The sequence below is a fragment of the Haliotis cracherodii genome, unplaced genomic scaffold, assembly GCF_022045235.1.
Source record: "Haliotis cracherodii isolate W230 unplaced genomic scaffold, xgHalCrac1.p SCAF_5, whole genome shotgun sequence".
NCBI classification, from domain to species: domain Eukaryota; kingdom Metazoa; phylum Mollusca; class Gastropoda; order Lepetellida; family Haliotidae; genus Haliotis; species Haliotis cracherodii.
This window is the reverse complement of record NW_027266308.1, coordinates 62583232-62609808: the sequence shown is the minus strand read 5'-3', so window position 1 is coordinate 62609808 and position 26577 is coordinate 62583232. Positions and strand designations below refer to the sequence as shown.

Here is a 26577-nt window from a genome sequence, read left to right as displayed (position 1 = left end):
TGTGTACTTATATAGTTATCAGGCAGAGACAGCAAACATGGCAAGTATTCACCAGCACAACAATGTGTCAAGACGTTTTGTTTCTTTGTCCAAGGACTCTCTTTTACACTGTTGGACCTCTTTAATCTTGACAGTGACTAGGACGACTCTTCGGATATATACACAGATGTTCCAATGAATGTCACTCAGAAGAATTTCAAATTAACAATTTACTCGATATGCGAAGCAAAGGTCAAAACCACACATTGTTTGTTTGTCTGTTTATTTAACGCCACACTCAGCAATATTTCCGTTATATGTCAGCTGTCTGTACAAGACAATCCAGTGATTGACATCATGAGCATTGGTCCACACAACTGAGATACCATGACATGCATCAACCAAGTCAGCGAGCCTGACCACCCCATCCCATTAGTTGCCTCTTACGTCAAGCATAGTCACCTTGTACAGCAAGCATGTGTTGCTGAAGACCAGTTCTAAAAGGACTAGGATGTGCATATTGTTTTCAGTGAGCTACAACCCTACCCCAAATATCACAAACATGATATGTAAACCAAGCTTAATTTTGCTTAAAAAATAATATCCACATGTTGATATAGTAGGCAACCCATCATAACATGAAGGTTTTCACAGAGACCTTGGGTCTTCCCTCCTACACTGCCACACTGCGATATAACTGACATACTGTAACCTCCATCACCTTGGGTCTTCCCTCCTACACTGCCCCACTGTGACATTACTGACATACTGTAACCTCCATCACCTTGGGTCTTCCATCCTACACTGCCCCACTGTGACATAACTGACATACTGTAACCTCCATCACCTTGGGTCTTCCCTCCTACACTGCCCCACTGTGACTTAACTGACATACTGTAACCTCCATCACCTTGGGTCTTCCCTCCTACACTGCTCCCCAGCGATATAACAGACATACTGTAACCTCCATCACCTTGGGTCTTCCCTCCTACACTGCCCCACTGTGACATAACTGACATTCTGTAACCTCCATCACCTTGGGTCTTCCCTCTTACACTGCTCCCCAGCGACATAACTGACATTCTGTAACCTCCATCACCTTGGGTCTTCCCTCCTACACTGCCCCACTGTGACATAACTGACATACTGTAACCTCCATCACCCTGGGTCTTCCCTCCTACACTGCCCCACTGTGACATAACTGACATTCTGTAACCTCCATCACCTTGGGTCTTCCCTCCTACACTGCTCCCCAGCGACATAACTGACATACTGTAACCTCCATCACCTTGGGTCTTCCCTCCTACACTGCTCCCCAGCGACATAACTGACATACTGTAACCTCCATCACATTGGGTCTTCCCTCCTACACTGCCCCACTGTGACATAACTGACATTCTGTAACCTCCATCACCTTGGGTCTTCCATCCTACACTGCTCCCCAGCGACATAACTGACATTCTGTAACCTCCATCACCTTGGGTCTTCCCTCCTACACTGCCCCACTGTGACATAACTGACATACTGTAACCTCCATCACCTTGTGTCTTCCCTCCTACACTGCTCCCCAGCGACATAACTGACATACTGTAACCTCCATCACCTTGTGTCTTCCCTCCTACACTGCTCCCCAGCGACATAACTGACATACTGTAACCTCCATCACCTTGGGTCTTCCCTCCTACACTGCCAAACTGTGACATAACAGACATTCTGTAACCTCCATCACCTTGGGTCTTCCCTCCTACACTGCTCCCCAGCGACATAACTGACATACTGTAACCTCAATCACCTTGGGTCTTCCCTCCTACACTGCTCCCCAGCGACATAACTGACATTCTGTAACCTCCATCACCTTGGGTCTTCCCTCTTACACTGCTCCCCAGCGACATAACTGACATTCTGTAACCTCCATCACCTTGGGTCTTCCCTCTTACACTGCTCCCCAGCGACATAACTGACATTCTGTAACCTCCATCGCCTTGGGTCTTCCCTCTTACACTGCCCCACTGTGACATAACTGACATACTGTAACCTCCATCACCTTGGGTCTTCCCTCCTACACTGCTCCCCAGCGACATAACTGACATACTGTAACCTCAATCACCTTGGGTCTTCCCTCCTACACTGCTCCCCAGCGACATAACTGACATTCTGTAACCTCCATCACCTTGGGTCTTCCCTCTTACACTGCTCCCCAGCGACATAACTGACATACTGTAACCTCAATCACCTTGGATCTTCCCTCCTACACTGCTCCCCAGCGACATAACTGACATTCTGTAACCTCCATCACCTTGGGTCTTCCCTCTTACACTGCTCCCCAGCGACATAACTGACATTCTGTAACCTCCATCACCTTGGGTCTTCCCTCCTACACTGCTCCCCAGCGACATAACTGACATACTGTAACCTCCATCACCTTGGGTCTTCCATCCTACACTGCCCCACTGTGATATAACTGACATACGGTAACCTCCATCACCTTGGGTCTTCCATCCTACACTACTCCCCAGCGACATAACTGACATACTGTAACCTCCATCACCTTGGGTCTTCCCTCTTACACTGCTCCCCAGCGACATAACTGACATACTGTAACCTCCATCACCTTGGGTCTTCCCTCTTACACTGCTCCCCAGCGACATAACTGACATACTGTAACCTCCATCACCTTGGGTCTTCCCTCCTACACTGCCACACTGCGATATAACTGACATACTGTAACCTCCATCACCTTGGGTCTTCCCTCTTACACTGCTCCCCAGCGACATAACTGACATTCTGTAACCTCCATCACCTTGGGTCTTCCCTCCTACACTGCTCCCCAGCGACATAACTGACATACTGTAACCTCCATCACCTTGGGTCTTCCATCCTACACTGCCCCACTGTGATATAACTGACATACGGTAACCTCCATCACCTTGGGTCTTCCATCCTACACTACTCCCCAGCGACATAACTGACATACTGTAACCTCCATCACCTTGGGTCTTCCCTCTTACACTGCTCCCCAGCGACATAACTGACATACTGTAACCTCCATCACCTTGGGTCTTCCCTCTTACACTGCTCCCCAGCGACATAACTGACATACTGTAACCTCCATCACCTTGGGTCTTCCCTCCTACACTGCCACACTGCGATATAACTGACATACTGTAACCTCCATCACCTTGGGTCTTCCCTCTTACACTGCTCCCCAGCGACATAACTGACATTCTGTAACCTCCATCACCTTGGGTCTTCCCTCTTACACTGCCCCACTGTGACATAACTGACATACTGTAACCTCCATCACCTTGGGTCTTCCCTCCTACACTGCTCCCCAGCGACATAACTGACATTCTGTAACCTCCATCACCTTGGGTCTTCCCTCCTACACTGCCCCACTGTGATATAACTGACATACTGTAACCTCCATCACCTTGGGTCTTCCCTCTTACACTGCTCCCCAGCGACATAACTGACATTCTGTAACCTCCATCACCTTGGGTCTTCCCTCCTACACTGCCCCACTGTGATATAACTGACATACTGTAACCTCCATCACCTTGGGTCTTCCCTCCTACACTGCCCCACTGTGACATAACTGACATACTGTAACCTCCATCACCTTGGGTCTTCCCTCCTACACTGCCCCACTGTGACATAACAGACATACTGTAACCTCCATCACCTTGGGTCTTCCATCCTACACTGCTCCCCAGCGACATAACTGACATACTGTAACCTCCATCACCTTGGGTCTTCCCTCCTACACTGCCACACTGTGACATAACAGACATACTGTAACCTCCATCACCTTGGGTCTTCCCTCCTACACTGCCACACTGCGATATAACTGACATACGGTAACCTCCATCACCTTGGGTCTTCCATCCTACACTGCTCCCCAGCGACATAACTGACATACTGTAACCTCCATCACCTTGGGTCTTCCCTCCTACACTGCCCCACTGTGACATAACAGACATACTGTAACCTCCATCACCTTGGGTCTTCCCTCCTACACTGCTCCCCAGCGACATAACTGACATACTGTCAGCTCCACCTTGAAAAACCTTGAGAAGGAAACATTTTTTCTTAACCCTGACATAAAAGGATCATATAGCCTGAGTGAGCGACACTGTTCCTTTCACTGTTCTGGTGGATTTTTTTCCTTTTGTGATCATGTATCAACACTTTCAGCCAATAATAACTCTGAACTGTAAGTCCAGGAACAATGTAGGACAGAGAGATCAGATTGCGATGTAGTCATGTCTCCGGTGATATAGTGTGTGGGCAGGTGTTTCCATGACCCACATTTCACATCGGCTGCATACTAATGTCCATGCATTCTATTATATAGTCTTTGAAAGTGTTTAGAAGTGATACACACAAGGAGGAGAATTTATTGAGGAACACATCATTTCGGAATATATGCTTCCTCCTTCATCAGGTGAATGAATGCTGTGAGGCAGAGAGCATACTGTAACATCCATATCATATGCTATCACTGCCTCATGGCATTCATTTCACTGTTCTGGTGGATTTTTTTCATTTCATGATCATGTATCAACACTTTCAGCCAATGATAACTCGTGTGATAAAGTTGGCATCCATAAATTCTCTTCCTTATTCAATTATTTATATTTCATGCTGAAAAGATGGAGCCATAGGTACTGCAGCTCACTTAAATTGTTCTTGACGATTTGCAACATTTTGTAGATAAAGAGAGACGTAAGAGATGTTGCTACACAACAGATATGCTCATCAATCACTAGAGTCGAATATTTTCAGATAGCCATCATATACCGGGTAGCTGGAATACTGCTGAGTGCAGCATTAAACAACAACAAAAAAGAAAGAAAAAAAGAACAACAGAAATGCTAATTTGATACACAGCTGATTGGGTGAGTCTCGGATCATATGTAACCAAATATCAAACTACAAATGTGTCATCAGGGAGATGGCGGCATACGTGGTGACCTGGTACCAAATCCCTTTGTCTTTCCAAATATCCAAAATGCAAAAGCTAGGTTTAAGGGGTGGTATGTGAAGGTCAAAGTTCATATTAAGGTAAAAACAAGAAGAGGTCTAAATATATCCATATAGAAACATAATTTTGGCATTATCTTGAAATACACATAATTTTGGACAAATGTGACATTTTCAATATAGCTCCCATTGCATAATTTTAGAGACACTATTAATTGGCTTATCAGGGCATGGTTTCAGCTTCCAATAAGCAGGTATCAGAAGAGATGTCAAAAATTAAAAAGGTTTAGGCGAGACATCAGAATTGATGGTGGATGACTGGAATGACAGGCAATGTCCCCGTTACACCAACATAACATAGCAGTATTCCTGGTATAAACTAGTAGTAGTGACATGTCTATTGTCTTTGATTATTGCCTTAGAAACCAACATCAACAATATTAACCATTGAATATACACTTGAAAACTTCAACAAGGGTATTATGGTAAAAATCGTTTTCTCTTAAATTATGCAACATTTCACAAGACTTTGTGGATCAACTGTGGTTGATAGAGTAAATTATTGAAAGTTATAATTAAATAAATACACAACCATGAAACACAAACAAAATTAACAATGTTTTGAAATGGTAGAAGACATATCTGTATGTATAAGGGGAGAAAAAAGACTGAGGTACAGCCAGCATTGGTTGGTTGGTTGGTTTGGTTTGTTGCCTAACGCCGCACTCAGCAATATTCCAGCTATATGACGGCGGTCTGTAAATAATCGAGTCTGGACAAGACAATCCAGTGATTGATATCATGAGCATCGATCCACGCAATTGGGATCGATGACATGTATCAACCAAGTTAGCGAGCCTGACCACCCGATCCTGTTAGTCGCCTTTTTACGACAAGCTTAGTCACCTTTTACGGCAAGCATGGGACAGCATTGGCTGTTTGGGACCTATTCTGACCCAGAATTCACTGGGAAACAAACATGGGTGATGGTCCTAAATTTGCCAAGGAATCATAATTTGAAAATAAAACAATATGAGCAACATTCTAACAAATACGGCAGTGTCTACCTTCATATATACAAAGAAATATAAGACAGCTATGCGATAAATCGCAAGGAACAATGAAGAACGAAGCGTGGTTTATTTCACGATAAAACATTGTTCTATTATGACGTCATTTCTGGATATTCGATAATGTGCTCACAACTGGATGATGTCAGTATATTGGACAACCATATTTTTGGAGGGAAGCGACTCATGAGTTGTTCCCCATAGATGTAGCTTGACAACACAGATAAACGTAATGGCTGAACGATCACTTACAAAAGTGAGAAAGATATGACGATCGGTATTGGGAGAAAAGTTACAGATAATCGACGTGAAAATTATGAAAATATGCCAGAAATACAAACTTAACTCCCCTGTAAATAAAATGGACTTGTCCAACATTGCCGCGGTTGGATTCTATTCAGGGAGTCATCATTATTCAAATACAGGAAAATATTTTAAAGGGTGTACTTTTAACTAACATCTTTAAAAGGATGTATATAATGTTGAAATCTCTTATAAAATTAAATGACTCTTGGTTGTTGCTTATCGTACAATAAAACACTGCAGGGAGAATAAACCACCTGGGCCTGGGCTCTCATGGTTAATTCTCCCTGTAGTGTTTTATAGCACGATAAACAACGACCATGAGCCATTTATTTCTTTATTTATAACAGAATGTTATTGTTTGTGTTTAGATATGCATGTTTTTTCTTGATGTAACCTGCGCATGGATGTGCAGGCACCAACAGTTCACCACAGTGCACTGTCTGTATCAGGTCTGCATGAGTTAACCACGCTGTGTCTACAACACTTGCTATATTGTACACCAACCTACTCACAGGCTTACTTACAGTGACTCATAGGCCAAGGGTTCCGGCCATGTTGCCACACAATCACAGGATGAGGTTGGAGAAAGATGCAGAATGCAGGTACTAATGTACAACAAACATGGAACATTTCAAGTTTGTTGGTGCAGAGGAAACTATTCCTTCTTGTGCTTGAGGGCCAGCCATCGCTCGACCTCCATGGCATTCTGTAGGTTGACATAGATGAGAAAGTATAACGCTGTACCGCTCTTTAGTGTAGCTGTAATAAAACAAGAAGACTTACAAGTTTCATCATAGATTGTTTGTTTGTTTGTTTGTTTGTTTGATGTTACCGCCACACTCCAGCAATATTCCAGCTACATGATGGTGGCTGTAAATAATCCAATCTGGACCAGTGACAATATTATGAACAAGCAAGGGGTATTGCGGACCTATTGTAAACAACAACCCACTGCAAGACAAGCACAGGGTATCGGGGACCTATTCTGACCTAGAATCTACTGGGAGACAAGCACAGGGTACTGGGGACCTATTCTGACCAAGAATCTACTGGGAGACAAGCACAGGGTACTGGGGACCTATTCTAACCTAGAATCTACTGGGAGACAAGCACAGGGTACTGGGGACCTATTCTGACCAAGAATCTACTGGGAGACAAGCACAGGGTACTGGGGACCTATTCTGACCTAGAATCGACTGGGAGACAAGCACAGGGTACTGGGGACCTATTCTGACCAAGAATCTACTGGGAGACAAGCACAGGGTACTGGGGACCTATTGTAACCAAGAATCCACTGCAAGACAAGCACGGGGTATCGGGGACCTATTCTGACCTACAATCTACTGGGAGACAAGCATGGGGTATTGCAGACCTATTGTAAACAAGAATCCACTGCAAGACAAGCACAGGGTACTGGGGACCTATTCTGACAAAGAATCTACTGGGAGACAAGCATGGGGTATTGCAGACCTATTCTAACCTAGAATCTACTGGGAGACAAGCATGGGGTATTGCGGACCTATTCTAACCTAGAATCTACTGGGAGACAAGCACACGGCATCAGGGACCTATTCTGACCAAGAATCCACTGCAAGACAAGCAAGGGGTATTGGGGGCCTATTCTGACCAAGAATCCACTGGGAGACAAGCATGGGGTATTGGGGACCTATTGTAACCAAGAATCCACTGCAAGACAAGCAAGGGGTATTGGGGGCCTATTCTGACCAAGAATCCACTGGGAGACAAGCACGGGGTATCGGGGACCTATGCTGACCTAGAATCTACTGGGAGACAAGCACGGGGTATCGGGGACCTATTCTGACCGAAAAAACTACTGGGAGAAACTACTTGGTTACCTATTCTGACCTGGAATCCCCTAGGAGACAAGCATGGGGTATTGGTTACCTATTCTGACCTGGAATCCCCTAGGAGACAAGCATGGGGTACTGGGGACCTATTCTGACCTAGAATCAACTTGGACAGCATAATCCAGGATCTCATTCTGACATGGAATCCCCACAGGGTCTTCTAAAAAAGATGTTTTTGTGATTATGCATTGACCTACTTCCTGTCACAGGGTATTATTGGCATTTCTTGCCTATGATCCTGCACATACTGTCAAGGGAAATAATATTATGAAAATATGTCATCAACCAACTTTACTGAATCTAGCTCCAGTCAGACTCCGGGAGGAAGGTGAGTCATCAAAAACAGCGATCACGATGCAGACAGATCCATGCCACCGCCTACCTGGCTACGACCATGACACACAAACACTGGGTGGATGTGTTGTACATATTTACTCACACGACGGTCATAAATAGCATACAAACATGGACACACATGTACATCTTTTGATTAATCTTCAGGAGTGACTTGGGCTCAAAGCCAGAGTTCAGTGTGGGAGTCCTAGGACTGGACTCTGTAGACCCTGGACTCAGTAGACACGACTCAGTAGAGCCTGGACTCAGTAGAACCTGGACTCAGTAGACACTGGACTCAGTAGAGCCTGGACTCAGTAGAGCCTGGACTCAGTAGACACTGCCTGGACTCAGTAGCGCCTGGACTCAGTAAACCCTAGACTCAGTAGAGCCTGGACTCAGTAGACACTGCCTGGACTCAGTAGACACTACTCAGTAGAGCCTGGACTCATTAGAGCCTGAACTCAGTAGAGCCTGGACTCCGTAGACACGACTCAGTAGACCCTGGACTCAGTAGACACTGGACTCAGTAGACACTGGACTCTGTAGACCCTGGACTCAGTAAACCCTTGACTCAGTAGAGCCTGGACTCAGTAGACACTGGACTCAGTAGACACGACTCAGTAGACACTGGACTCAGTAGACACTGCCGACTCAGTACACACGACTCAGTAGAGCCTGGACTCAAGAGACACTGGACTCAGTAGACACTGGACTCAGTAGAGCCTGGACTCTGTAGACCCTGGACTCAGTAAACCCTGGACTCAGTAGAGCCTGGACTCAGTAGACCCTGGACTCTGTAGACCCTGGACTCTGTAGACCCTGGACTCAGTAAACCCTAGACTCAGTAGAGCCTGGACTCAGTAGACCCTGGACTCTGTAGACCCTGGACTCAGTAAACCCTAGACTCAGTAGAGCCTGGACTCAGTAGACACTGGACTCAGTAGACACTGGACTCAGTAGACACTGCCGACTCAGTACACACGACTCAGTAGAGCCTGGACTCAAGAGACACTGGACTCAGTAGAGCCTGGACTCAGTAGACACTGCCTGGACTCAGTAGACACTACTCAGTAGAGCCTGGACTCATTAGAGCCTGAACTCAGTAGAGCCTGGACTCCGTAGACACGACTCAGTAGACCCTGGACTCAGTAGACACTGGACTCAGTAGACACTGGACTCTGTAGACCCTGGACTCAGTAAACCCTTGACTCAGTAGAGCCTGGACTCAGTAGACACTGGACTCAGTAGACACGACTCAGTAGACACTGGACTCAGTAGACACTGCCGACTCAGTACACACGACTCAGTAGAGCCTGGACTCAAGAGACACTGGACTCAGTAGACACTGGACTCAGTAGAGCCTGGACTCTGTAGACCCTGGACTCAGTAAACCCTGGACTCAGTAGAGCCTGGACTCAGTAGACCCTGGACTCTGTAGACCCTGGACTCTGTAGACCCTGGACTCAGTAAACCCTAGACTCAGTAGAGCCTGGACTCAGTAGACCCTGGACTCTGTAGACCCTGGACTCAGTAAACCCTAGACTCAGTAGAGCCTGGACTCAGTAGACACTGGACTCAGTAGACACTGGACTCAGTAGACACTGCCGACTCAGTACACACGACTCAGTAGAGCCTGGACTCAAGAGACACTGGACTCAGTAGACACTGGACTCAGTAGAGCCTGGACTCTGTAGACCCTGGACTCAGTAAACCCTAGACTCAGTAGAGCCTGGACTCAGTAGACACTGGACTCAGTAGACACTGCCTGGACTCAGTAGACACTACTCAGTAGAGCCTGGACTCAGTACGCACGACTCAGTACAGCCTGGACTCAGTAGAGCCTGGACTCAGTAGACACGACTCAGTAGAGCCTGGACTCAGTAGACACGACTCAGTAGACACTGGACTCAGTAGAGCCTGGACTCAGTAGAGCCTGGATCAGCCAAGAGAGATTTCTGCACAGTGAATTGTGGCACCTAGGAGACCCTACCCCCTTAACTGTTGGAAACTATTCATCAAGACCTTAATGTCAAGACCACCAAACCATCCATACAGATGATGATAATGAACGATACTACTAAGAGCGGAGGTCTACCTGGATGTACAACGTGGATGTAAAACGTGAACTACAGTGATGAGTGAGTGAGAGTATGTTTTTACGGCGCATTTAGCAATATTCCAGCACTATCACCTCGAGGAACACAAGAAATGGGCTTCACTCATTGTACCCATGTCAGGAATCGAACCCTGGTCTTCTGCGTGACACGATGATGATGATGATTGATGATTGATGATTGATTGATGATGACCCGTTTTATTACAACCGAGACTTGATTATCAGATCGGATTATGAGATCATCTTCATTGGGCTCAGCCATTTTCTTTGAAGCAAATGCAAGTGAAATCAGTGCGGAATCTGATTGGTCAATAGGACAGACAAAGATGGGATATAACACGTAATAGCCACTGGTGGTGCTACAATCGATCCCCAAAATTCCAGCCTAGTTCAGCAAGGGTGGAAACTGGATTTTTACAGTCAGTTAACTCCTTTGCCTCGGGAAGATGGAGCCTCACCAACAGAAGACTCTACAATATCGGGATCAGCATTACTCAGTTAAAAATCAATACAATACCTACATACATGTAACTGTTTGCCTGCTGACAGTCTCTTAGCTACAGATACTACAGGGGGCAGATCGTTATAATATACAGCTTTAAACACCTTCTCAGCAGAGAGGGTTCTACAGCTAGCTTTAGAAAAAGTCCTTGACTGGCAAACATACATCTAGTAAACAACACATAAATATATCTTGATGACAGCGACTTGTCAGGTCAATAAAAACAAACAGCTAGTGGGAATATTCAATGGGCAGAAGCTGTTTGTGATGTTGATCATGAAGCTATTCTAAAGAAAGGTTGACAGCATGGCTTGTGTGCCTTGTATCAGCATTGTGTGTCTTGTAGGAGACAGCAGAAGAAGACAATTACTTTTTAAACATCAAACATAATTTCTTTGAAATGCTCCTATCACTTCATCGCATGCTTGTAGGAGCTGAAGAATGAAGGGTTATAGCTAAAACGGCACCTCAGCAAACCGGCACCAGATGGCCCAAACTTGTCCTTGTCTAAAGCAAAAACAGCACCTTATTTGAACTACTGTGACACATTGAGTGAGTGAGTGAGTGAGTATGGTTTTACGCCGCTTTTAGCACTATTCCAGCAATATCACGGCGGGGGACACCAGAAATGGGCTTCACACATTGTATCCATGTCGGGAATCGAACCCGGGTCTTCGGCGTGACAAGCGAACGCTTTAACCACTAGGCTACCCGACCACCCCTATGAGACATTGAAGATGACAATGATAAGTAATGAATCACTGAATAAAGAATATATACTACTACAAAAATCGTTCTCATCGAGGTGCTGTTTTCATTTGACAATTAGTAGCCGTTTTCACCAAAATCGGTGTTGTTTTTGCCGGAGAAATCAGTGATGTTTTGCTGAGGTGCAATTTTAGCCTGCACCCAAGAATGATCGTACATCTCAGTGACTAGGCTGATTATATGTCACTGTGACCCCAATCCATGGATGATTGCTCATGGTTTCAGTCACTGGTTTGATTGATCCAGATTTTATTATTCATAGCCAATCATGTAGCTGGAATATTGCTGACTGCGACATTAATCACACTCACTAACTCATGGCGATTACCTGCCACATATTGTTTGTTTGTTTATTTGTTGTTTAACGCCGTACTCAGCAATATTCCAGCTATATGACGGTAGTATGTAAAATAATCATCACTGGGCCAGACAATCCAGTAAATGACATCATGAGCATCGATCCATGCAATTGGGATACAATGAGCATAGTTGCCTTTTACGGCAAGCATCGGTTGCTGAAGACCTATTCTACCCCGGGTCTTCATAATGGGATGAATATTGAATACATGTCATAACCATATGGGGATGACCCATTGAATACATGTCATAACCATATGGGGATGACCCATTGAATACATGTCATAACCATATGGGGATGACCCACTGAATATGTGTTATAACCATATGGGGATGATCAATGACACCCAAATGTCCCCCCTCCTCACCCCACTCCCCTCCCCACCATTACCCAAATCTCCTGACACTGTAGACATGGAACAAATTCTTACACCCAATAAGCTACATTTAGATATGTCCGTGGGTTTACAGAAGGCATAACACAACATCCCAGATTAAATTACATAGAGCCCACAAACTTTCCTTTTTTGTCTTCTTTATTTCTAGATTTTGAAAAAAACATGTAATTCAAACCATGTTTCATCTCAAAACATATTTGCTTTGAAATAGGATATTTTATACATGCAAGAAAATTCTCAAAAAAAATCAAATGCTGTATAATCTAAGAAGTAGAACACTCCACCTTGGATAATAAGCCTCTGCAGGAAGACGGTGCCGAACGCCATCCCGCTGAAGAAGTAGAAGACAGAAAAGCAGGACATGAGGAAGAGTGGGACGACTATGATACATCGGAGGCGTCGAACCATCGCTGGCGACAGGTAGCTTGCCTGCACAGATCAAAAACAGCAAAAAATACACCAGTAATGACATGCTGAGGTAAAAATAGCTGTGAACATAATACTGAATGTCATCAGAACTGTGACTGTAACATGAAGCGGTCCTTGCTGCAACAAACACAATGTTGTAGATGAATGACTGGTAGGTGTCAAACAGTATATGATTACAGGAATTATTCAGGAGATGATGGTCAAAATAGGGTCTAATAGTCAAAATAGGGTCTAATAGTCAAAATAGGGTCTAATAATCTTAAGGATTAGATCCAGGATCCAAAATAGAATTTAGATCAATTATTTTGAAAGATATTGACAAAAACCATTGGTTCCTGTAATTCCCTGAATACACAATGCCTTCTAGAAACTGGTGAAATGCAACATGTTTTATTTGGGATATCAATTTTTTAGTAAAGTATAAATTATAATACCTTTTTGGGTTGAGTCCCATCTGAGTGCCAGGGTGAGACACCTAATTGCCAGCTAACAAAGTCAGCTATCTAACCCACTTAGCCACCAAGGCTTCCACAAAATAGCAGTCTGATAACTGTAGCGTAACAATGATCTAGACTTCTAGAGTTGGTTGGTTAGGTTGTTGTTTAATGCTGCATTCAGCAATATTCCAGCTATCTGACAGCGGTCTGTAAATAATCGAGTCTGGACCAGACAATCCAGTGGTTAATATCATGAGCATTGATCCACGCAATTGGGATCAATGATATGCATCAAGCAAGTCAGCAAGCCTGACCACCTGATCCTGTTAGCCACCTTTTACATCAACCCCGGATCTTCATGGGTCAGACTACAACAGGGTCAGATCGTGGCAGAGTGGGTTAGATAGCCGACTTTCTTTGCTGGAGACTAGGTGCATCACTCTGAGACTGTGGGTTCAAATCCGGGACGGGACTCAACCGGAGAAGGTCCTACGTTCATTCATCGACCCTGCTCTCCCTACACATGTGCAGAACCAACTCAGTATTGGACAGTGAAACTGTCACAGACTGGACAGAACTGTTCCATAGGAACTTGTATGGATATTGTTTGATAGGCATTACTTAGAAGTTGACGGATGACAAAGTAAACACAATTTATGGATGACAACTTCTTTAATACCATAAAGGTGATGTTTCGGTATAGATCCTTATTCAGTTGTCAGCAGTCTTGCTTGACAAAGGTATAAAGATCTATACTGAAACGTCACCTTTACAGTATTAAAGAAGTCGTTATCCATAAATTGTGTCCACTTTATAAGATTGATATTATTAGCCGAGAGTGTTTCCGTATCATTAATATCATTTATTAAGAATATAAATTGTATAATGCAAGAATTTGGTGAGCATAAAACATACTGAATATTTCTAAAATATAATATTTGTGATACTGGAAACTCACAAGCGTCATAATCTCTTCATTATAAAATTTCATACTTAAAATAATGGATGTTTAAGATGTAATTTTATCTTAATGAAGTCGCTTCAGAAATTGTGTATGAATACAATTTTGCCAAATGACTTGGAGCTATGTTTGTTGCCATATTGGGAACGCTAATTGATGGTTTATTGAGACAGACAATCTCATTAAAATCAGATCTTAGTTCTCGCTATCGCTAAACAAAGATCTGAGGACATCCCAATGAGGATCATGTCAGAGCGACCATTCTGAATGTGCATTTTAAACAAGTGAAAGTGATGAAACAATCTCATTATTCAAAATTAGAAATTACACAACCATAACCATCTGTCCATTCTGATTTCAGCTTAAGTCAATGTCATTGACATGGATACTCGAAAAATATTATTTTTTTTAAATCCGAAACTATCAAAAGACATCAGTTCACCACTAGAACTGTCTATGTGCTATATCTCTTATGGTTTTTGAGCTCTGCTGTGGAAACAAAATGTGATGGATGGACGGACAGAAGGGCAGAAAGACAGATGGACAGATGGACAGCACCCATTCCTATATCCCCCAGTTACTTTGTAATGGGAGTGATAATGAATGTCCACTATACAAGCACGCCAAGTCTAGTTGTTAATCACTTGCTTGATGAATGTACTAGCATTTCCGAAATGACACATTTAAAGAATAATGATGTTGACATCTAAAAGTCAACCATGTATTCCACAGATATTTCACTAAAAACAAGTAACTTGTGACTCGATAACGATAAAGTCGATTTCTGTGTCAGTAGTGGAGTGTAGGGGATTTTACATGCTGAAGCTCTCAGTCATGATTTGCTAATGTGCTTTGTTAAAATATATCTTATTTGAGAGGCATTTAGAAGTTGGAGTACTAAGTAGGATAAAACATATAGATAAACAATGTCTTTAATACAGTTAAGAGAGACATTTCGATTCTCCTAATTCTAATAAAGAAGTGGTTCATCCATATATCTATCCTTGCTTAAAATATATCATAACTCGTTATGTTGCAAATGTCAAATGAGAAAACTATGGTGGCCCATACCCGACACTGGTGAGATCATTTTTTACTGTATGCCTCTATATTTTGTCTGGCGGCCACCAAATACATTTCTGGCAGCCGCCAGATACTTCCACTGGTGAGATCAAATATAGAGGTTTACAGGGGAAAATGATCTCACCAGTGAAAGTATCTCGCGGCCGCCAAAAATGTATTTGGCCGCCGCCAGACAAAATATAGAGGCATACAGTGAAAAATGATCTCACCAGTGGCGGGTATGGGCCACCGTAGAAAACATACAACTCAGATAAAAACCTTTCGTTTATTGCATTTAGCAACATTTCGATGTAGATTCCTATGTCGTTATCAAGCTTCCAAAATGCAAGAAAAATCTATATGGTATTTTATTTAAATGTCAAAAGGTTTCAATAAAGGTCATAATTATCTTGAAACAATAATCCACATGAGACCGACATATCAAATGTCTTGTTTACTTATTGTTAACCTACCATTAATACTGGAACCGCACAATGGTGTCGGGGCACCTTTCACAATGTCTATTGCAGGAACATTTGTCAAAGAGAATTCAATCTGGTGCTGGATTACAAAATAAATTGGATTGCTTGATCACAATATTCCATGATTAAACTTACATAACCTGAATCAAAGAAAAATCAGTTTGTTTCCATGGCAACTGCACACATAAGCGTTAACCAAAGAAAATATAATGAGGCTGAAAAATCTCTATGTACCACGATTAAATAAACTTGTGCAAATACGCAAAACTCCCAGAGATTACTGCAGTAGGACCTTGCTAGACAATCAGCGCAACAAAAGCAATATCTGTTCTTGTATTTCGTGTGGCGCTCATATTTCAGAATGAATCAGATGGACTTGTAATAATATAAAATTAAAATAAAATTAGGCTAACGTGTAATATCTGTTCTTGTTATTCGTGAATCGCTCATGTTTCAGAAAGAGTCAGATGGATTTGAAATAAGGTGAGGTGAGGTGAAATGGGGTTTAACATCGCGTCCAAGATTATTGCACTTATATAGTGATGTGTGTGTTTGTGGGTGTGTGTGTGGCTGCTTGTACTAGTCCGGACTGATGCCGATTTATAGTGCTAGCCCACTGAGATGCCATAGCAATATCTGTTCTTGTATTTAGTCTAGCACTGATGTTTCAGAATGAATAATTCTGGGATTTGAAATAATCATAAAAAAACATCAGGTCAAAACAAAAGATTTAAATGCAGACAAACTGCCTATGTATTTCAAATTGCAAAATTGCATTAGCATACAACAATTTTTAATCCCTTTAAATGATTGTGGCTTAGGGCACAGGGCACAGGGCACAGGGCATATTTCAAGCAACAGCAACTCTTTACTCTTTCATAAACAGACACTTCAACACGGGTGGACAGACTTGAGTAAAACTTTGTTTGTTTGTTTGTTTGTTGTTTAAGTCATGCTCAGCAATTTTCAAGCTATATGACTCGGTCTGGACCAGACAATCAGTGATTGACATCACGAGCATCGATCGATGAGATGCATCAACGATTCTGACCACCCGATCCAGTTCCTCGCCACTTCTTACCCGGATGTTCACATGGGGGTGTCAAAAACAAAAAAGATAATCTGGCAATGAAAACATGACATTTAGAAGCTCTGTTGGAATACACTGTGGTCCTGGGATGGGAGAGCGGCTTAATTGCCAGGCATGGCAGGAATTGGTACATTTTGAAGGACTCCTTGCCTTATACCCCAATCTAGGTGTGTTTCATGAACCAGTAGTCAGAAATAAACTAGTATTATGTTACCCATGGTGTATGCCCCTGTATGTGGATTAATTTCTTCACTTCCGGGTACCCATCAAACTGGCCAAATGCAGAGAAACTAGGACAGAGTCGAACCTACTTCAGCATTTGTATGTGTAAGCAAGGATTATATCCTACCTAAATATTTTCCCGGGGGAAATTTTACTCTAGAGTATAGTATAGGATGTGATTAGACACACTGTTGTGGGTTCAAATTCACTTGGGAGAATCATTCTGACACAGGAGAATTTCATCCCCGGGATAAAAAATAGGATAGGATAATATTTACTCTTACATATGCAAGGGTGTGCAAGCCCTTAATTTGAAACAACCCAAACATAAAGGTGAAAATGTATTACATGTATGTATTATAAAATAACAAACATATTTAGCATTTTCAGACTCTAGGGTCCAAAAAAACCAAATAGGTGGCTTTAATAATTTGTCTGCTAGCAAAAAAGAACATTAATTTAAACTGGATGTAGTTTAAATAATTTTTTCAGTGTTTGAAAATGAATAAACTTGTTCAATTTCCACTTTACCACCTATTATACACTTCAAATGATGATTACATCAATAATAACAGCTTTAATCCAATTTAGCACCCCTTCTTTACAGTTTGCTGTTTGGTATCATGCCAGTACTATTTCTGATAATGATACCTATTTGGATCTGCTTAAATGAATCATAAAAAATAATTTCCCCCGTCACACTTTTTAAATATTTGGATGAAATCTACTAAATGCTTTAACTGCAGCTTGTCCTTTGCTGACAGGATCTTAATATTATTAATGTCATGTTCTAATCACATCTGAAATAATGCTGACTTCACTATTTTACGCTTTCAATCACTCAAAACTTAACACAAGATTTACAAACCAAGGGAAGCAACTTTGCCTTGTTTTGATGTTCTCAAGTTGTAATTTGGCAAATGCATGTTCAGATCTCACTATAGTCAAACAATTTATGTTTTTTATCTACTTGTAGATATATTGTATTTTTCATTAACTGACAGAATCCATGTTGGCGAAGAAAACTGAAGAATTCATTGTTGAATTATGTAATGGAGAAATCATGAGAATCTGTGATTCCTGAAGTAGAATCAATGAGTTGATTCTACTTTTGGAATTAACAGATTTGAGTAATTTCTTTGACTTAAACTATTTCATAATTAATGAATAATTTCTCTATGGTTTTGCATAATGACATACAGTTGTGTCAGTTTTATTTGTTTAAAATGCATGCTCAGAATGGCAGTGAATTCCTGGCTCAGAATCAACTGCAAGACCAATAGTGCGACATCATCACAATGGTTTATCTTAAGATAAACGGTAAGATCTGAAACGAGCTCTTCGAGGACATAACCCCCTGAGGGGATTCCAGGTGAAAATAGATTCTCTGTACTTCTTATCTGTGGGTCGTCATACCTGATTGACGCTCATGCTTTCAATCACTGGTTTGCCCGGAAAAGCCATTCTATCACTTGAAGGCGTATAAAACAATATTACCTAGAATTCATTAAGTCTTTGAGTGTGTGAGTATGGTTTTACGCCACTTTAAGCAATATACGAGCAATATCACAACAGGGGACACCAGAAATGGGCTTCACACATTGTACCCATGTGGAGAATAGAACCCGGGTCTTCGACGTGACGAGCAAACACTTTAACCACTAGGCTTCCCGACCACCACATTAAGTCCTTGAATTGAATTTAGAACTGACACACATAACTTCAGCTGAGTAAGCATATACTCCTCATAAAATTCATTACCTTTTGCCAGTGTTTCTGACTTGACTTTGAAACAATTGAACATCTTTATTTGCAACAAAAACATATTTATTAGTTATTTAAACACAAAAAGAGAAGCATTTGGCTTTAACTGAAATTTTCACAATCTTTAATTAAATTCGAACAACTCAACTTTAAAATCCCTTAAAACCTTTACATAGTAAATTCACCTTGATATTTGAGACAAATGTTGTGTATTCCAGTTGTCCGACAAGCAGCTCCAGGGAGCATCCGATGTAGTTAGCTATGGACCAAAGCAGCAGGGAGTACTCCTCCCCGTGCCACACATAGATGAAGAGGAAGCACATCATGGACGCCAGGAGCTGCATCAGCATCCCGGCTTGGGACCCACCCAGGGGGATGTAGATGTAGCTGTCACAGATTCAGAGTGTTACGATGTAGCTGTCATAAACAGTGTTACAATGTAGTGTCATCGGTACAGTGTTACAATGTAGTGTCATCGGTACAGTGTTACGATGTAGCTGTCATAAACACAGTGTTACAATGTAGTGTCATCGGTACAGTGTTACAATGTAGTGTCATAAACACAGTGTTACAGTGTAGTGTCATCCGTTCAGTGTTACAGTGTAGTGTCATCGGTACAGTGTAGTGTCATCGGTACAGTGTTACAATGTAGTGTCATAGACAAAGTGTTACAATGTAGTGTCATAGATACAGTGTTACAATGTAGTATCATAGATACAGTGTTACTATGTAGGTGTCATAGAAACAGTGTTACTATGTAGGTGTCATAGATACAGTGTTACAATGTAGGTGTCATAGATACAGTGTTACAATGTAGGTGTCTTAGTGTTACAATGTAGGTGTCATAGACAGTGTTGCAATGTAGGTGTCATAGACACAGTGTTACAATGTAGGTGTCTTAGTGTTACAATGTAGGTGTCATAGACAGTGTTTCAATGTAGGTGTCATAGACACAGTGTTACAATGTAGGTGTCATAGACAGTGTTGCAATGTAGGTGTCATATTGTCATATATGCAGGAGTTCACATATAAAAGGGAACTTATCCACAATTAGTGGATAGAAACTGTTAATAATAGAAAATAGTGTAATTGATAAGATACATTAAAAGTTTGAACTTGTTTCAATAGTTTATTGTTTTGTTATCTTCACTCCATACAGTGTTACATGGAGGTGAACTTACTTTCTAAGGAATGTGTACAGACCTCTGTCAAAAAATCTGAAACAAAAATAAATGGGTTATTACTAGTGAGAGGTCTCACCCATCTTTACCAACACTCCAGCAGCATGACGGTGGGCATCTTCCCGAAGCAAGAGAGTTAACTGACTTTAAAAGTCCAGTTTTCACCCTTGCCGAACTAGGCTGGAATTCCTGGGCTCGATCGTAGCGCCACCAGGGGCTATTACAAGTAATGTCCTTTCTATGCCTCTCCTATTGACCAATCAGATTCAACCTCTCTTATCACTTGCATTTGATTCAAACAAAACAGTGGCGCCCAGTCGTGACGATCTGATCGATAATCAAGATCTATATTGTGATCAAACGAATCTTACATCGCGAAGTGCATCAAATCACGTAGGCACCTTGATTAAAAACATGAAAAGATATAGAAAATATCTGTTGACAACAAGTTAGCAGTGCACATGCTTTGCAAATCCTGCAGTCAACCGAAATCTGCATGACACTTACGAACCGGATTTCGATTTCGGTGCGTGAATTTGATTGGACTATGCATAGACTCGTTAGTCCAGCCAAAATGTAACACCAGCCTAGTTCGGCAAGGGTGGAAACTGGACTTTTATAGTCAGTTAACTCACTTGCCTCGGGAAGGTGGACGGTCGGTGACACTAAGGACAGCATCACTTGTACTCAAGTGGGAACAAAATCAGTCCTGCATTGACTCTAAAATAGACACATAGCTAAACACTGTGCTGCATGATGTGGATGCTCCAACAGTGCATTATTCATGCACTCATCAAATAGGAAAAATAGTAGGAGTGTACTGATATACTGTCAATCTTGAAATTAAGGCGAGTGTGAATTAAATGCTAAAAAGGCGAGTGGTCACACCTGCAAGTCCAGACAGATGTCCTGCTTTGTTCTTTGCGACTGCGAGGCCGACACGAGCCACCTCGCATGTATTGTTTTTGCTGAAGTACTTTACTCAGCGCTAATAAGCGGTGCTATTTGGTGTGTGATTGGATTAATGTAAGGTTGGATTAAGGTGAGGATTCTAAACCTGACTGAGGACATCTCTAGATAGAAATCCACTGATGCTTGAGAGAAGGGGGTGTCGCATTCTTATTGAGTCTCATTTTTGGCTAGGGTCCAGTGGTCGCATTCTTTTGGAGATGCATTACTTCACAATTTACAGTATTGAACTATTGATGTATTTCAATTGTTTGCCCTATGATAGCTCTATTTCAATCGGAATTCTAAAATGCCAACAGTATTGTCGATAGTATGCATAACAATCAACAATTGCAATAATCGAATGTTTTGCATTGTATTGATGATACTTTGGTATTTTTAAATTTCTATCAAAATAGAACTATCATAGGGCAAACAATTGCAATAATTTGATAGTTCAATATACCTTTAGACTTCAAATAGTCATCACTAATGAATAAAGCAGAACCGTCACTTACTTCCACATATCAGAATATCGGTAGATATACGAGATGCACTTTGGTCCAAGTGGTGGGTCAAGGTTGTCGAGTCTGGCCACTTGACCTGGGAGGTCATAGAGCACCAGATATTTCACCATGAAGTACTGCCCCACTGTGTAGCCAATGCCGACGAGGGCCCACAGCGACATCTCCTTCACGGCGGTGATGCTGTGCAGCAGGCCGTTGTAGTAGAGGTAGTGATGGGCAAACTCCAGGAAGAAGGCCCAGAAAAACACTCGCACAAATCCCTTCACGGAAGTCGTTACCCGGTCTCTTGTCCACACAGCTGGTGGAGAATTGATCTGAAACAAGCATCCATCACTTGAAATTTTTTTTGCCTGCTTTCTCTAACTCATTCAGAAACATTTCTTTCTTAGGCAACAATTGTTCTTCACAGTCGTTTACCAGTAACCCTGACCTGGAAAAAATATACATGTATCTTAAAAGTATTCTTGTTTATCCCGCAAAAGATACAGACATGTGTTAACCACGAAAAAACACATGATACTATAACTGATATGGTCCCATCAAAATGTACTCTGGTACAATGCGGGTTTTTTTCTGTACACAGACAATATCTATTTGTACCTCGATGCTGGAAATCTTGTGAAAGTGTATGTTGTAAATGTATCCTCGATTGGTTTACTGCTTTCAACAACACATCTGTTCCCGCCGGAAATTCCAAAGAACTTTCTGTGTTTTAAGATAGTTAACATTTTCCCGAGCCAATTGACCTTGTGTAAAGAGTTATCTCCCCCAAAAGCAAAAAGCAGGTTGATGTTGAAAACATCTTGAGATGCTGAACAAGAACAAAACTGGTGTACACATACTCTTGGTGAGGTCTGAGTTAGGTGTGGGTTAGGTGAGGTCTGGGTTAGGTGTGGGTTAGGTGAGGTCTTGAAGATGTGAGGTCTGGGTGAGGTCTGGGTTAGGTGTGGTGTGGGTTAGGTGTGGTGTGGGTTAGGTGTGGGTTAGGTGAGGTCTGGGTGAGATCTGGGTGAGGTGTGGGTTAGGTGAGGTATGGGTGAGATCTGGGTGAGGTGTGGGTTAGGTGAGCTCTGGGTGAGGTGTGGGTTAGGTGAGGTGTGGGTTAGGTGTGGGTTAGGTGAGGTCTGGATGAGGTCTGGGTTAGGTGTGGGTTAGGTGAGGTCTGGGTGAGGTGTGGGTTAGGAGAGGTCTGGATGAGGTGTGGGTTTGGTGTGGGTTAGGTGAGGTCTTGAAGAGGTGAGGTCTGGGTGAGGTCTGGGTTAGGTGTGGTGTGGGTTAGGTGTGGGTTAGGTGAGGTCTGGGTGAGGTGTGGTTTGGGTGAGGTGTGGTGTGGGTTAGGTGAGGTGTCGGTTAGGTGTGGGTTAGGTGAGGTCTGGGTGAGGTGTGGGTTAGGTGAGGTCTTGGTGAGGTGTGGGTAAGGTGAGGTCTGGATGAGGTCTGGGTTAGGTGTGGGTTAGGTGAGGTCTGGGTGAGGTGTGGGTTAAGTGAGATGTGGGTGAGGTGTGGGTAAGGTGAGGTCTGGGTTAGGTGTGGGTTAGGTGAGGTCTTGGTGAGGTGTGGGTAAGGTGAGGTCTGGATGAGGTCTGGGTGAGGTGTGGGTTAGGTGAGGTCTTGGTGAGGTGTGGGTTAGGTGTGGGTTGGGTGAGGTCTGGATGAGGTGTGGGTGAGGTGTGGGTTAGGTGAGGTCTGGGTTAGGTGTGGGTTAGGTGAGGTCTTGGTGAGGTGTGGGTAAGGTGAGGTCTGGATGAGGTCTGGGTGAGGTGTGGGTTAGGTGAGATCTGGGTGAGGTCTGGGTTAGGTGTGGGTTGGGTGAGGTCTGGTTTAGGTGTGGGTTAGGAGAGGTCTGGATGAGGTGTGGGTTAGGCGAGGTCTAGGTTAGGTGTGGCGTGGGTTAGGTGTGGGTAAGGTGAGGTTTGGGTGTGGTCTGAGTGAGGTGTGGGTTAGGCGAGGTCTAGGTTAGGTGTGGCGTGGGTTAGGTGAGGTCTAGGTTAGGTGTGGCGTGGGTTAGGTGTGGTGTGGGTTAGGTGAGGTCTGGGTGAGGTGTGGGTTAGGTGAGGTTTGGGTGTGGTCTGGGTGAGGTGTGGGTTAGGTTAGGTTTGGGTGTGGTGTGGGTTAGGTGTGGGTTAGGTGAGGTCTGGGTGAGGTCTGGGTTAGGTGAGATCTGGGTGAGGTCTGGGTTAGGTGTGGGTTAGGTTAGGTGTGGGTTAGGTGAGGGCTGGGTGAGGTGTGGGTTAGGTGTGGGTTAGGTGAGGTTTGGGTTAGGTGTGGTCTGGGTTAGGTGAGGTCTAGGTTAGGTGTGGCGTGGGTTAGGTGTGGGTTAGGTGAGGTTTGGGTTAGGTGTGGTGTGGGTTAGGTGAGGTCTAGGTTAGGTGTGGCGTGGGTTAGGTGTGGTGTGGGTTAGGTGAGGTCTGGGTGAGGTGTGGGTTAGGTGAGGTTTGGGTGTGGTCTGGGTGAGGTGTGGGTTAGGTGAGGTTTGGGTGTGGTCTGGGTGAGGTGTGGGTTAGGTGAGGTTTGGGTGTGGTGTGGGTTAGGTGTGGGTTAGGTGAGGTCTGGGTGAGGTCTGGGTTAGGTGAGATCTGGGTGAGGTCTGGGTTAGGTGTGGGTTAGGTTAGGTGTGGGTTAGGTGAGGGCTGGGTGAGGTGTGGGTTAGGTGTGGGTTAGGTGAGGGCTGGGTGAGGTGTGGGTTAGGTGTGGGTTAGGTGAGTTCTGGGTGAGGTGTGGGTTAGGTGAGGTCTGGATGAGGTGTGGGTTAGGTGTGGGTTAGGTGTGGGTTAGGTGAGGTGTGGGTGAGGTCTGGTTTAGGTGAGGTGAGGTCTGGGTTAGGTGAGGTCTGGGTGTGGTGTGGGTTAGGTGAGGTGTGGGTGTGGTGTGGGTTAGGTGAGGTGTGGGTTCGGTGAGGTGTGGGTGAGGTCTGGGTTAGGTGAGGTCTGGGTTAGGTGAGGTCTGGGTAAGGTATGAGTTAGGTGTGGTCTGGGTTAGGTTTGGGTTAGGTGAGGTCTTTGTGAGGTCTGGGTGAGGTGTGGGTTTGGTGTGGGTTAGGTGAGGGCTGGGTGAGGTGTGGGTTAGGTGTGGGTTAGGTGTGGGTTAGGTGAGGGCTGGGTGAGGTCTGGATGAGGTGTGGGTTAGGTGAGGTGTGGGTGAGGTCTGGTTTAGGTGAGGTGAGGTCTGAGTTAGGTGTGGGTTAGGTGAGGTCTTGGTGAGGTCTGGGTGAGGTGTGGGTTTGGTGTGGGTTAGGTGAGGTCTTGGTGAGGTCTGGGTGAGGTCTGGGTTTGGTGTGGGTTAGGTGAGGTCTGGGTTAGGTGTGGGTAAGGTGTGGGTTAGGTGTGGGTTAGGTGAGGTGTGGGTTAGGTGAGGTCTGGGTTAGGTGTGGGTAAGGTGTGGGTTAGGTGTGGGTTAGGTGAGGTGTGGGTTAGGTGAGGGTTAGGTGAGGTGTGGGTTAGTTGTGGGTTAGGTGAGGTCTGAGTGAGGTCTGGGTTAGGTGTGGGTTAGGTGAGGTCTGAGTGAGGTCTGGTTTAGGTGAGGTGAGGTCTGGGTTAGGTGTGGGTTAGGTGAGGTCTGAGTGAGGTCTGGTTTAGGTGAGGTGAGGTCTGGGTTAGGTGTGGGTTAGGTGAGGTCTGGGTTAGGTGTGGGTTAGGTGAGGTGTGGGTTAGGTGTGGGTTAGGTGAGGTCTGGGTGAGGTCTGGGTGAGGTGTGGGTAAGGTGAGGTCTGGGTTAGGTGAGGTCTGGGTGAGGTGAGGTCTGGGTGAGGTGAGGTCTGGGTTAGGTGTAGGTAAGGTGAGGTCTGGGTTAGGTCTGGTTTAGGTATAGGACAAGCAAATCGGTAATTGGGTCAGGTTGGTCCTGAGTAAGACCTGGGTACCCACAGGACTGACCAGACCTTTGGTATGTGATAGTTTGTTTAATGACAACAATAATCAAACTCCATGATTACACTACAAGTCGCTTAATGTTTGCATTTATTTCTAACTATGCATGCATTCCTTTTTACTTACATATGTTTGAGTAAAGATAAAGCTTCAGTCAACTTCAGAGTAAGAAAGATCTGATCATTTTATGCATGTATCTAAGTAGTTTTTGCCAGAGCTCCTGTAAAACAATTCTAAATTGGACATATTATAGCCAATTCTTGAAACCTACAGCTGGTACCCGGGTGGGTCGGGTAATAGGGGATCGGGAACCCGGATAGTAAATGTGGTCTCGTCCCAGTCCTTGTCTGGGTGCAAGACAATGAAAGGTAAAAATGTCAAAAGCTTCACCTGCAGTTTAAACTTGTCATAAGTGATGAGTGGTCCTGTGAAGAAGAGTGGGAAATAGAACATGTACAGCAGTAGATCCCACATGGAGAAATGGCCACAGTCAGTTGTCTTCTCCTTGGAAGTAGAGTTATTCCCCTTTGCAGCAATGTACCTGCTTCTCTCCAGACTGAAGCTGGCATAGCGCAGAATGACCAGAGCTAACACAAATATGAACAGATAGTATCCTTCCGTGGTGTTCCTGATACCACAAAGTTGTTGCTGGAATGGAAAGAATTCAGCTCAAAACTTGCCTGGGACATTCAAATTCAGCTGGTGTCAAATCACTGTCAACCATAAAATAATGCATCACTAAATTAATGTGGGTACAAACCACTAGCCTCAAATATGTCATGAAATTAATGCAAGTTTCCAACCCTTTGCTCATCTGAACAAATTTATGACAAGTCTTGGCTATCACCAACAATTTTTCCTATTGTCTGTATTAGGGCTGGGACAGGTAACTCAGGTACCTGGGTCGCTTGGGTACTGAGTAGGA

General features: G+C 43.6%; 1 protein-coding gene and 1 pseudogene across 1 annotated transcript in view; both read right to left on the bottom strand.

Annotated features, from left to right (window-relative positions):
* Positions 1-567: 567 nt before the first annotated feature.
* Positions 568-6591, bottom strand: LOC139442911 (uncharacterized transmembrane protein DDB_G0289901-like; annotated as a pseudogene).
* An 11-nt stretch (positions 6592-6602) lies between these two features.
* Positions 6603-26577, bottom strand: part of LOC139442910 (protein-cysteine N-palmitoyltransferase HHAT-like) — a 32729-nt gene continuing 12754 nt past the window's right edge. Inside the window, exons 6-11 of the mRNA XM_071223834.1 lie at positions 26043-26300; positions 21778-22100; positions 20312-20347; positions 19316-19517; positions 12968-13112; positions 6603-7097 (exon numbers count right to left, since the gene is read on the bottom strand). Of these exons, the coding sequence (XP_071079935.1) occupies positions 6994-7097; positions 12968-13112; positions 19316-19517; positions 20312-20347; positions 21778-22100; positions 26043-26300 (1068 nt within the window). The 3' untranslated portion in view covers positions 6603-6993. The remainder of the gene's footprint in view (positions 7098-12967; positions 13113-19315; positions 19518-20311; positions 20348-21777; positions 22101-26042; positions 26301-26577) is intronic.